Genomic DNA, 12,500 nt, shown 5'->3' with positions numbered 1-12,500 from the left:
AATGAGTTGCATCAGCCTCCCCTGGCCTATCATGCGTCTCGGCATATACACCAGAGACGAAAAATATGACAGTTAAAACAAATGAAACGGGGCACCCTTAAAATACACAGTCAAGAGATGGGTGACCTTTCAGAAAATAAACACAGACATTACTCAGACAGCAGAAAGGGGGTTGGGGGGCAAGGCAAGGTGCTGAAATGTGTGTGTGTGTTTTTAGTGTGGTGGTGGTGAGGGAGAGAGCTAAGAGGTATTGAGAGGTTGGACTAAGTGAAGGAGGGTAATTCTCTAAGGGGGGGCGGAGGGCACGCAGCAGTTTTGGCGAGAGGGACGGGAGGGTTTGGAGAAAGTGTGTGTGTGTGTGTCGGGGAGGGTGGGGGGGGGTAGATATATGATGTGGTATTGGGCTTTATCCAACTTGCACACGCTGGAACCCTGCCGTGTAAACACCCCCTGTGACTTTTCTGTTGGCGAGCCAATTGGAGGAGGAGATTTTTTTCGAGGTTGGAGGGTTGGACGAGCGAACCAATGAGTCAACTTCTGGGTGTGGAGAGAGAGAGCGTGACAGAGGTCAGGAGTTAAACTCATCTCCCTCACTCTCCCCCCTGTATCCCTCTCTAACTCTCTCCCATCTCAAATGTTCAAATGCTTACTCCAAGTTGGCCCCGAAAAAAGCATTTACAGTACATTCCCAATGCAATATTACACAAGGTTCACCAGCGTATACGTATAATGATTCCGCCATACATATGTCTCATTATGTTGTGTGCATATGTCGTCTATTAACTCCAAGTGTGCAGTCAATAAACAACTGTAGCAATCCGTCTCTTCTTAGGCCTGAGTCCATTTTTTAAGAAAGTCTTTGTAGAACCTTTTTGAGTTTTGAGTTGCTCCACTCACACACAATTTGCAAAACAATATGGGAGTGAAGGTTGTGCTGTATGTATGTTCCATCAGTGCACCAGTTGAAGTAGCTCAGAGACAGAGTCAAGGAGAGCAAATCAAAAAGCTGAGAAGGGAACAGAGAGAGAGAGAGAGAGAGAGAGAGAGAAAGAGAGACAGAGAGAGAAAGAGAGACAGAGAGAAAGTGTCTAGTTTCAGATTTACTGTTGTGGTGGGAGAGATTTGGCCGTGTTCTTACAGCACACCGAGGACCAGAGCCAGAGGAGGAGTAGGAAGAAAAAGATTTACATGGTGAGAACAACTCTGGCTGTTCTGGGGCAGCACACTGAACACATACTGTTCTCCAGTGATCTCTGTATTTTAAAAAGCTACTAAATGCGTTGGCGTGAAAGCACAATACGCGGGCCTACACATTAAGCATCCACAAGTGCAAAGGGAAATTACATTTTCCCAACACACACAGGACACGAAAGTCTGCTCGCTTCCCAAGCCGCCTACTCAGATATTGACTGTGGTTTTCAGAAGATATGTGTGGACCACGATGTCCAATAGGGATTTGGAGAAAATTGCTCCCTCAGTAAGATAATGCATGCAAGTTCCAGGCTGCATTTGGATATTCTGGAGCCATTCCATGTAGATTTACTCAATACAAATTCCATACTGAAGTGTAGTTTTCATTCTTTTAGACACTGAGTTAATAATAGGTGCAAAGTAAATGAACAAAACAACCTGTCATATTCAGAAATGTGCAGGTTTTAATAGCCATGCTAGCGCTGTGGCTTTGTGAATGGCAATGACACTTGGTTGGTCAACCACTTTGGTTTCTTTTCTTTCTCTCATTTTGCCTTGTTGAAGGGAGTCTGAGACTCAGGAATGTTATTGGATTCATCATAATGACTTTGGTAATTCTCGACTTTTTCCCTAGCGCCACTAAGTGGTTGTTAGGCCTATTGTGTTTTTGAGTTTGAAAAATAAAGTCTCCACAACTTTCGGGTGGGTTGGCATGACATTTGTTACACACATTCACTGCATGCTACCACGCCAACCTAAGATAGTAAACAGTATACCTGCTAAATATAGGTATTTTAGACGTTTAATTTTCAGCATGTTAGCATGCTGACATTAGCATTTTGCTCATTGTGTACTGCCATATTGAGTTGCCAGCATGACTGTAAACTCCAAATCTTATTCAAAAATGAAGAAATTCCATTTGACTGGATATAACTTTTTCTTTTTTCTTTTGACTAAATTTCAGTTTCACTTTGAAGTTGTATTGTATCCACTGTTTACTTCCAGAAACATTTAGCCACACCACAGAGTTAATGCAGCGAGTCTCTCCGTGAAGGTCTGTCCTGTGTGTTTCCACTCTGACAAAACAGGGATAAACCCCTGTAGATGTGTGTGAGTGTGTGTCTCTCCTGTGTGTGTGTGTGTGTGTGTGTGTGTGTGTGTGTGTGTGTGTGTGTGTGTGTGTGTGTGTGTGTGTGTGTGTGTGTGTGTGAGAGTGAGAGTGAGAGTGTGTGTGTGTGTGTGTGTGTGTGTGTGTGTGTGTGTGTGAGAGTGAGTGTGTGTGTGTGTGTGTGCTTCTCTTGGGGTTTTACTCCTTATTTAAGACCAATATTTACCCAGCAGCCCCAGGGTGAGATTACCTCATATTCTCCCACCCAGCTGTGCTTTCTCAGCGTTACCAGGACAACCGGCGGAATGTCTCATCATGTTTATCTGCCTGACAGGAAAACAGAGAGCGAGGAGGAAGAGGGATCATCAGAGGGAGATGGAGAAATGACACTTAGGTTGGAGTGTGTGTAGGCTATACACTTAAACACCCACGCTCAAACAATTGTGTCTGTGGAAAATAGCACGCAGGAATGCAAAAGGCACTTCAAATAGCAAAAACACAGTCACTTTTAGTAGCCTATCTGTTATTGGTAGAACTAGTATCACTGCAAATTCACACTACCAGGAGCTCCATTAACATGCTACTGTAAGTAATAATCCAGGAAAGTGTCAAAAATATGAAAAGCTTTATAAGCATTTTCATTGAACGGCAAGGGGTAAACGTTTCTTCTATTTACTTTTCATTAGTTACTTATCCCTTGCAATAAACTTGATTTTACCTGCCCCCTATTTAGCATTAATAAGCAGAATATAAAAACGTAATGGTTTATAACAAATTATAATGGTGTAAGGGCATTTTTAACTGTTTATTAACAAATATGTCTGATAAAAAGGTAATGCAATTAACAAAGTCTTACAGTGTATTATGAACAATAATTAAGGCCGTTTTAAAACAGTTGGTAATTATATTATTACAAATTACCATAAGTTCTGAATGCTTCATGTGAGGAGTTAAAGTGGTTGACATTAATAAACACTTAAAAAATATTTATTATGGTCAATAAACCATTACCTTATTTGTGAAACACTGCTTACAATTCTAAGTACTGCACAAGAACACTAGATTCCTGAACACATACTATCAGACGCCTACATTCGTGACCTGTAAGCCAAAATGGCAAGTTAAAATGCAGATATGTACAGAGCTCCAGAGGTGTGCTTAAAAGCATGGAAAAGGTAGCACATCTCATGTTCCCAAGTTAAGGAGGACTAAATACTGTCATTTCACTTGTTTATTAGGCTCACATCACAATAAATCAACACATCTTGTGTACTGTTCTGGGATGTAACACCAATCTGCATAGGGGTAAACCAAGAACAAGACCTCATCAGCCTAAAAACTATTAGCATGTTCAGTGAGGTAGTTTGTCCAGTTGTGTAAAGCTGAAAGTTTGAATTTGAATGCCTCTGTAACTGAAACAATCTCTCATCATGTGTGTCTGGGATTTGAAAACCACCAGCACAACACAGTTCAGCAACGTTCAGAAAAAAATTGTGAAGTTGCCCTTGAGTGATTTACTCAACCCCAAGCAACTAAAACTCCGGAGACTGCCTTTGTCTACATTTGTGGGTGAAAAGCAACATGTATTGCTATTGCTGTCCATTCAATTATTTTTAATTGATTAAGAGACTGTATAATAACATTTTAATATTACAAAAATCTATTTCTATTTCGCAAGTCAAATGTTGGTGCCTTTTCATATAATCATGAGAGCAACGTTATACATTTCAAAACTTCCAACACTATCAATGTCGCCCCCTGCTTTCAACACAGCATCTGGACAAAAAGGCTCTGTGTGGGATTTATCGCAGCCAATCAGTGCAGGTCAACTAAGGCAAAATGTGTAGCATACTGCCTCTCAAAATGGCCTCTCACACAAATGAAGCATGTGAAAGGGTGCAGAAACTGTGTATTAAAGGTGGAGTCTGCGATTCTGGAGAAAGCTTGTTGTTCGAGATTACTTTTTGTCAGAATCAGTGAATATCTCCTCGCGATCTGCTACCTGTCCGTATAGTGTGTGCGCTGAAAAGAAATCCACTGTTAATGCACAGCCTAGGCTCTGTAAACGGGCCTGTTGCTAGCTACAGTGGGTGTATTAACACCAGCTTTTTTTTAGAAGTGCACACAGTACGGACAGGTAGCGGATCGTTAGGAGACATTCACACATTTTGACAAAATGTGATTTTGAATGGAATGTGAATGGAAATAGCTGAGTGCATAAGGCTAGTAAGGCTTTACCTAGAAAGGAAGTATCATTCAGGTCAGATTTAAATGATCAAACTATCCATGATCATCATCATCATCATCATCATCATCATCATCATCCTCATCCTAATCAACCACCACAATAATACATTTGGTCTCACTAATTCAGAGTTAAAGGACCAGGCCCTCAGAGGCCTGTAGTGCTGTACCAGTGACTCTCTCAGGTCCCACAGTGTGGACTCTGTCCTGCCATGGGAACCGACAGTTATTTGCTTTAATTTGCAACAGAAAAGCGTGTGGTGTATAGCGACTGTTAGGGAATGTTCTATTTGGTCTTCTCCTGGCCTGTCTAAGTGATAAAAGTGTCATTATTTAGCCTCTAAGGCAGAGGGGAGAGAGCAAACAAGACTGTGTGACCCTCTGTCAAGAGCCTCCGTTCTTCAGAAGCTCATTAAGGGCCTCCAGGAGGACAGCACATCAATTGGTGGGTCCCTCCAGCTTCCTCTCTGCCTTTTTAAGCCTCCATCCTCCGTTTCAACCCATTCATTGCCCAGCTAACATTAGAAATGGACCCAATTTAGAGCTGGGGTGCACATGAAAGATAGGGCGCTGTGAGGAGGCATAGGCGACTTATTAAAACAGCAGGAAAAGACCCTTGGACATCAGCCAAATAGGATCTCACCCTGTGGTGCTCTGACCGGATTTGGAGAATTTTTGGATTTACTTGTTGAGATGCTCTCCTGCTTCAGTCTCTGTGTTCGGTGAATGACTTCCAGACCGGGGAGTTTTTATTTTACTTGGCGTCAGTCTGTGCGCTTTACTGAACAGCAGACAGATAGATATAAAAGTGGCATATTCTCTGTGAGGCTGCCGTTTGGGACTGAATGAGGAGATGCAAGGCCGCTTAATGGACTCCACCACGTTAATACATTTTCTTCCCGACATCATGAACCTGACGGAGTTTGCGCAAAAGTCTACCTACCCTTTGGAACCAAACCACGAGCAGGTGGACACTGCTCCATCCAGCCCGGACGACCAGACGCGTCTGAGCGACTCGCCCTGGAGCCTGGACCTGGAGACCTGTAGCGAGCATCTGGTGGTGGGCGCACCGAGGTACTACAGCCGCGGGGCGCTGCACGGGCACCACCACAGCCGGTCCAAACGGCGGAGGATCATCAACGTGGTGCAGCGGCAGGCGGCCAACGTGCGGGAGAGGAAGCGGATGTATAGCCTGAACGAGGCGTTCGACGACCTGAGGAGGAAAGTTCCCACGTTCGCCTACGAGAAGAGACTGTCCCGCATCGACACACTCCGTCTGGCCATCGTCTACATCTCCTTCATGTCGGAGCTGCTGGAGCAAAGCTGTCCAAATAGTCCGATATGAACCTAGAGACTGGACTGGACTGGTCTGAGTTTGACGCTGGTGACACGGAAGCAACTGTTGAACTCTTCTTGGTCCAAACTGTGATATGGGTCAATTTCTGAAATTAGCCTGAAGAACTATACAAATGGCTTTGAAGAAATATTGAAACGCATACGGATGGGTTTAAAAAAAAAACATTTTAATGTTTAAAAACCTAGGCCTATAACAGTGACAGCGTGACAGGCCCATGCCAATGGCAGACGTAATTGAAAAGCCGAGAGAACCGTATATTTCACATAATATATATGATTATTGTTGCTTTAAAAAATAAATCTAAACGTTATGAAAATGCACTTGTTATATATTTGTTCTGAATTACAGTTAGCCTATGGAGAAAATTCAATCCAAACTTATTCAGGTCAATGTGACGGTGATGCTGGATCAATGCACATGACTGTTTTATGGCCTAAATGCGTGTATTCTGTTAGAAGTAGGCCTATGCATCCAATACCATTTTAAAAGTAAAGGGGATTGAAGCAATAACACTGGATATAACTTCCAATTGAAGGTAGGCTATAGGCTTAATAGGGAAATATTCAAGGGTTTGCTATGCCAGCCATTGCTTCAGGTGTTTTATTTCAGCACCCTGGAGAGCGACACACCTGTCCCACTGACGTTGAACAGGTGTGGCTGGAAACAAGGGAAGCTTGTTTGTTAGTTTGTTTTTTCTTAAAAAAAAGAAAATTAGTAGGCTACAAATATGATATGTTGGCTGTTAAAGGCCTGATCAAACGCGTCACGTGCTAATGAGGAAAGCTTCGGCGAATTTGAATCGCAAATCCCAGGCTCACTGTATTGCGCTCGATGTTATCTCTGGCACTGAGGTGTGAATTGGGTCAGCGAGATGATGAAAGAGAGGAGACGAGCTCCGGCAGAGGCAAAAGGTGAGTGACAGACGTCCCTCAGACATGCTCTCCGTCTCGGGTTGAGAGATAAAGGCTACTGTAGGCTATAGTGCAGGGTGGTGGAGGCCCGAAAGGCGCTGGTGGCGGTTCATCCTATACAATGGGACCAGACTGGGCCTGCTGTGGCCCTCCTCGCATGTCATCTATAGGTAAATCAATCACAGTCCACCTCACCAAAATGTGGCCAGTCCGCGTTTATACTACCTCTGCTGGATTTTTATATAATTTCATGGAAGGCCTCAGAGCTGGGTGGTCATATGTGCGTGTTAAGACTCACTCTCTCTCTCTCTCTCTCTCTCTCTCTCTTTATCTCTCTCCATCTCTCTCTCTCTCTCTCCTTTCCTCCGTCCATCTTTATCGCCTCCTCACCTCCAGTGTTTGCATTGAGCTCCAGCCGTACACCGCCTTGAGCGACCCCGCTGTGAGCACGGATCCGCCCTGAGAGCTCCCTGGGACGGCCCGTCTTTTAAACCTGAGCCGCGGTGTCGAGACCCCCGCGGGAGTCCGACCCAGTTAAGCGCATACCTCAACGCAGGGGCAGCTGACGGGAAAATAAACACCTCGGTTCTTCTTACGAGCAGAGACCTCCTGCTGTGTGACGACCCACTGTGTTTCAGTAGGGCTGATATTTTTCACCGCCACTGCTGCTCCCATCCCATCTCCGGCCGTGTCTAGACCCTGTAGGAAGACTTGAGGCCTAACAGGCTTGTGCGGAGAAAATGTATGTATTTGTAATTGGAAAAAAAGTGGAAAAAAGGCCCACGTAGGACATGTTGACATAGTGTTGCAATTTTTTTTAAAACAGAAAATATAAATGAAAACATTGTAGCTAAATGCAAAAAAAAAAAAAATGCCACAAATAATTGTATAGACATAAACCGATATTCCACTTGTTCTGTTTAATTAACAATAAGTGAGTGAATATATTGAGTGGGGAAGGGAGAAAGAATTGATCACTATAGAAGTTCCTTTTCTTGTGCAAATCTACACCTAGGCTATATTATTCAGTAACACCGCTCACTACACCCTCTTTCATAATCTTAAAGGAGCTTGCACGGCTTAACCACCATTCCTCATATAACTCGAACTCTCCTTCTCCTGCAGTATTATGTTACACACCCCTCCTCACCCAATCACAGCGCTCCCCAAAATCCTCCTGCCCGCTCCCCGCTATAAGAACCTCGGGTCGTCCCACTCTGGCAGACACCTTCTCCCAAACTCCGTGGCGCACGAGATTTACCGTTACACCAGCAGGCCACATCCTATATTTGCAGGCCTCCTTTTGTATTACTTGTGGTTGTTTGTTGATGTTGTAACCAGCTCGGCGGACTATAGGGTCAGGGGTTAGGCTAGTTACGGTCCTGTACAGGCCCATCGAAAAGTTGTGGAAGAACAGACGATGCGGGAAGAGGACTCCTCCCCAATGGACAGTGCGGGGAACAGCGAGGAGGAGACCGAGCGGCTGCTACCGCGGAGAGGCGCAAGGAAGCGGCGGGCAGCACGCAGCAGGAGCGCAGGCCACATGGAGGAGGAGGATGGGAAGGACCAGAGAGACATGGAGAGTCCCAGTCCCGGGAAGAAGAAGGGCAAGAAGACCTGCGACGGAGGTGGAGGTGGAGGTGGAGGCGGAGGCAGTGCGGGCAGCAGCGGGGGCAGCGAGGGCAGCAGCAGCCCCGAGCTCTCCTTCGAAGACCTCGCGACGCAGCGCGTGATGGCCAACGTCCGCGAGCGCCAACGCACGCAGTCCCTCAACGAGGCGTTCACGTCGCTGCGTAAGATCGTCCCCACCCTGCCCTCGGACAAACTCAGCAAGATCCAGACGCTGAAGCTCGCGTCCCGCTACATAGACTTCCTGTACCAGGTTCTGCAGAGCGACGAGCTGGACGCGCGAGGGACCAGCTGCAGCTACGTGGCGCACGAGCGGCTGAGCTACGCGTTCTCCGTCTGGAGGATGGAGGACGCCTGTGCCCTGTCTACTACTTCCCACTAGCAGAGGCTGCTGTGGAGGGGACAACAGCACAGGTAGGCTGTGAGCGCCTCTTTGCATTCTCTGTATACTACAACCTCCAGGGACACAAGCTGTGCCAAAAATAATACCATGTGCATTTTACGCACGGATAAAACAGGAAAGTAACGGGCCACTATACTTTGGCAGCAACATCTGAATGGCATCCCCACCCAAAACACCTCCAAAATAAGACTGTTTCGTTTCGTAATGAAAGGGGTGCAGTTACAGGCTGTACAAAAACAATCACTTCAGTTATTTGTAAAACAGACACAAGGCTTCACTATCCAGAATGTGATATTCACACATCACACTTAGAAGTTAAGGGGAAGGCCTAAATATGAATATTTTATCAAAACATAGATGTAAACTTGTACATACTGCTGACCACATAGCTTACAATGAGAATAAAGCACTGCAAATAGAGCATACACATACTTGAAGCAATATGTAAACAACCTGAATCCATTTTCTATGTATTGACTTTTTCTTTTTTTTTTTCTTTCACAGATTATCCAGACTGAAGAAGCAGTGGATCAGGCCGACCCTTCAGATGGACTGAAGGTGGCCCACAACACACAGCTGAGGCCCAGCCGCCATGCTGCAGGCCTCCTTGGAGAAGAGCGGGCTTTTTAATATTTCCCGTTGCAGGGACCTGTTATGTTTGCAAGGGAGCACTTAGGACAGACAGGACGGATATGAAGGAAGAAGAAAGGACCACTGCGACTATGAATGTTGTCGGAAAAAAAACGGAAAAAACAATGAAGAGCTCCGAGGAACTGCTCTGCGTTGAAACATGAGAGAAAAGACCAGACAGCTCATTCCACATTCCCTGTGACAATGTTTCACAGCAAATGAAGTATTTTGTATTTATTTTTCTACACAGGTTGGAAATTCCTTTACCACCCCTCCCCCTTCCCCCTACCCTTCTCCCCCGCTTCAATAAAAGTTATTTATTTTTTGGTACATCTCAGAATGCTAAATGGATCTGGAGTCTGCACATTTTGAGCGTTGTAAATATTTGGTAATTTCTTGAAATAAAAAAATGTTTTAATTATCATGCTTATACCTCTCGTTTGTCTGGATTTTCTGTCTGGATTTTCATTATAGACCTCAACGTGACTTCTACAACAACAGGCTGAATAATAATAATAATAAAACAAAACAAAACAAACAGGCCGACTCAAAGAACATCAGCTGAAGGCACGAGGGTGGTTTATTTGACATGCAAAAAAAGAAAAATGTTAAATACCTGGCATTTTTCTGAAACAAACTCATTTCCCATAGCCTCAGTGCTTTGAGCCTAGGCAGAGAGTTTGTTTTCATTGGTTGTTGCTGAATCCCCAGTTAACTAAACCACAGTCGAGGGGGCAAAAGAAAACATCTCATGCCGCTGGCTTATTCTTTAGTGATTTCTTGAGCTCGGGGATCTGGGAAAGCCATAATTAGCTGGTGGTCTGTTTGAACAGGGTGAATGTGTGGAGCGGTGGGAGGCATGCATGATATTCCCAGATGTCCTCCGAGCCACGGGTCAGCATGGGAGTCTCCTGCAGGTGCTACCGAAGCTAACCCTTAAGAATTCTGAAGGATGAAACTAAGGGGGAAGGGGTCATAAAGTAATGCAAACCGAATAGACTGGGATTTTTTGATTTATGTCTGCAGTACCCATACGAAAAAAGAAGAGGTTATTCACAAATGAGCACCATAAATGATCAGAACAAAACTCAACACTATCTCTACACAGTTGAATCGTAATGCACTTGATGCACAAAACCATTGGTTGTCAAATTCTTCCTAAATATAACTCCTGATTTTAACGGTTTAGATTAAGGTTTGTGGAGACATCAATCTTCTCTTAATTTTGAGGCCTCTGGACCACACAGATCAACCTGTAGAGAAGGAGCCCACTTGAAATAGACCTGGTTTGCCTTTTATCTTCCTACAGCCTTCTGTAAATGCCCCCGTAATAAATTCTTAGGACGACTATGTCAAAGTCAAATACCGTGACGTTCCTAGAGGATTGGGGCTATCACAGGAGTGCTGTAGTGGTATCATTGAAGATATATCATAGATGAAAGATATACCGAGGACAATACAAACAGCTCATAATGTGCTCTACAATCCCTCCATAGGGTTTCTGAGGGATACTTATGCAGCATAACTTGTGTTTTGACATGACGGTGTGTGTATGTGTGTGTGTGTGTGTGTGTGTGTGTGTGTGTGTGTGTGCGTGCGGAAGGTAAAGCCATCAGCCCTGACCCCAAGGCCCTGGCCTGCCACTGGGGGGGGGAATCGATTCCCACCCGTAGATCACCGTGGCCGTGTTATCTTAAACTTGAGGCTGTTTCTCTGACACGCAGGAATGTCACCTCTGAGGCTTCCAAACACACACACACACACACACACACACGTACACACACACACACACACACACGTACACATACACACACGTATAGGTTATACACACAGACAGGGATATTTCTCACGCCTAGAAAACAGGGAAATACATTCCACGGAGAGAGAGAGAGAGAGAGAGAGAGAGAGAGAGAGAGAGAGAGAGAGAGAGAGAGAGAGATGGGGAAGAGGACTCCTGAGACTCAGCTCCCACCCTTTGATGTTTGAAGGTAATGGGATGACCGCTTGTTATCAGCACAAGGGGCATCTGGCTCTCTGGATTTAAGTGTGCTATGACAGCCTCTTTGATAACTGACACACACACTCTCTCGTGCTCATTAATCACAGTTTAGATCTGCGTGTTCGGGGCTTCTCGAGTCCTTAAACGGGTCTAAAAATGTCAAAAGGTGCAGGCAGGGCCCCGTGTGTGTTTTATCAACGGCCCAGAAACTGTAACTCTTTGTGAAAAACGGACTTCTCCTCCTCTGCATCGACAGCAGGCCCACGGCCATGGTTTTTGTTTGGTTGTTTAAACACTACCGGGCAGAGGCCTACTACCTGTCTTACCTCTCCCTTTACTCCTCTCAGCTTTCTGTTTGGTCTCCCCCCACTTCCACCTCGCTCTGTCTGAAGTTCCCCCATTACGGGGGCAACAAGAGCTGGTTTACATTAACCCTCAACACCACAAAAAGGACAAGGGCTGGAGGTGGTGTGTGTGTGTGTGTGTGTGTGTGTGTGTGTGTGTGTGTGTGTGTGTGTGTGTGTGTGTGTGTGTGTGTGTGTGTGTGTGTGTGTGTGTGTGTGTGTGTGTGTGTGTGTGTTGTGGAGTGGAGGGGGTTGGACTGAGACATACACATACAGAGGGAGAAAGAGACTAGATTTGTAAGTCTGGTTTCCATTAGAGCTAATTATCTGTGTTTCATCTCAACCTGAGCGAGCAGTGTGTGTGTGTGTGTGTGCATGCATACGTGTGTGTGTGTGTGTGTGTGTGTGTGTGTGTGTGTGTGTGTGCATTCGTGCATTCGTGCTTGCATACGTACGTGTGTGTGTGTGTGTGTGTGTGTGTGTGTGTGTGTGTGTGTGTGTGTGCGTGTTTGCCCTACAGGCTCTTTTTATTTGTGTTCTGCTGCTTTTGGCTCATGTATCTCAAATCAAGACAATCATACCTGAATACATTTTTCTCCGAGCTGAAAGGAAATACTGTTCTGCATATCACCGCAACCCCCACTTCCCCTCATCAACTATGACAGTAACTCAGTTGTTTTAGGT

The 12,500-nt window shown here is 45.1% G+C and overlaps 2 protein-coding genes across 2 annotated transcripts; both read left to right on the top strand.

The window, feature by feature from the left end:
- Nucleotides 1-5,450: 5,450 nt before the first annotated feature.
- Nucleotides 5,451-5,888, top strand: LOC307264471 (protein Fer3-like; the record flags this gene model as incomplete). The annotated part of the gene is made up of 1 exon (XM_080045886.1): nucleotides 5,451-5,888. The coding sequence occupies one exon, from the start codon at nucleotides 5,451-5,453 to the stop codon at nucleotides 5,886-5,888; it is 438 nt and encodes a 145-aa protein (XP_079902012.1).
- A 2,170-nt stretch (nucleotides 5,889-8,058) lies between these two features.
- Nucleotides 8,059-9,897, top strand: twist1a (twist family bHLH transcription factor 1a). Its single transcript, XM_080046129.1, has 2 exons — nucleotides 8,059-8,854; nucleotides 9,348-9,897. The coding sequence occupies exon 1, from the start codon at nucleotides 8,232-8,234 to the stop codon at nucleotides 8,820-8,822; it is 591 nt and encodes a 196-aa protein (XP_079902255.1). The 5' UTR covers nucleotides 8,059-8,231; the 3' UTR covers nucleotides 8,823-8,854; nucleotides 9,348-9,897.
- Nucleotides 9,898-12,500: the final 2,603 nt, after the last annotated feature.

This window comes from Ammodytes marinus (genome assembly GCF_949987685.1).
Source record: "Ammodytes marinus genome assembly, chromosome: 17".
NCBI lineage: Eukaryota > Metazoa > Chordata > Actinopteri > Uranoscopiformes > Ammodytidae > Ammodytes > Ammodytes marinus.
The sequence above is the reverse complement of the archived record's forward strand: the minus strand, read 5'-3'. Positions and strand labels throughout refer to the sequence as shown.

Bases quoted from the DNA above. Each gene is read 5' to 3' on its own strand.
- twist1a (XM_080046129.1), top strand. From the start codon at position 8,232: ATGCGGGAAGAGGACTCCTCCCCAATGGACAGTGCGGGGAACAGCGAG.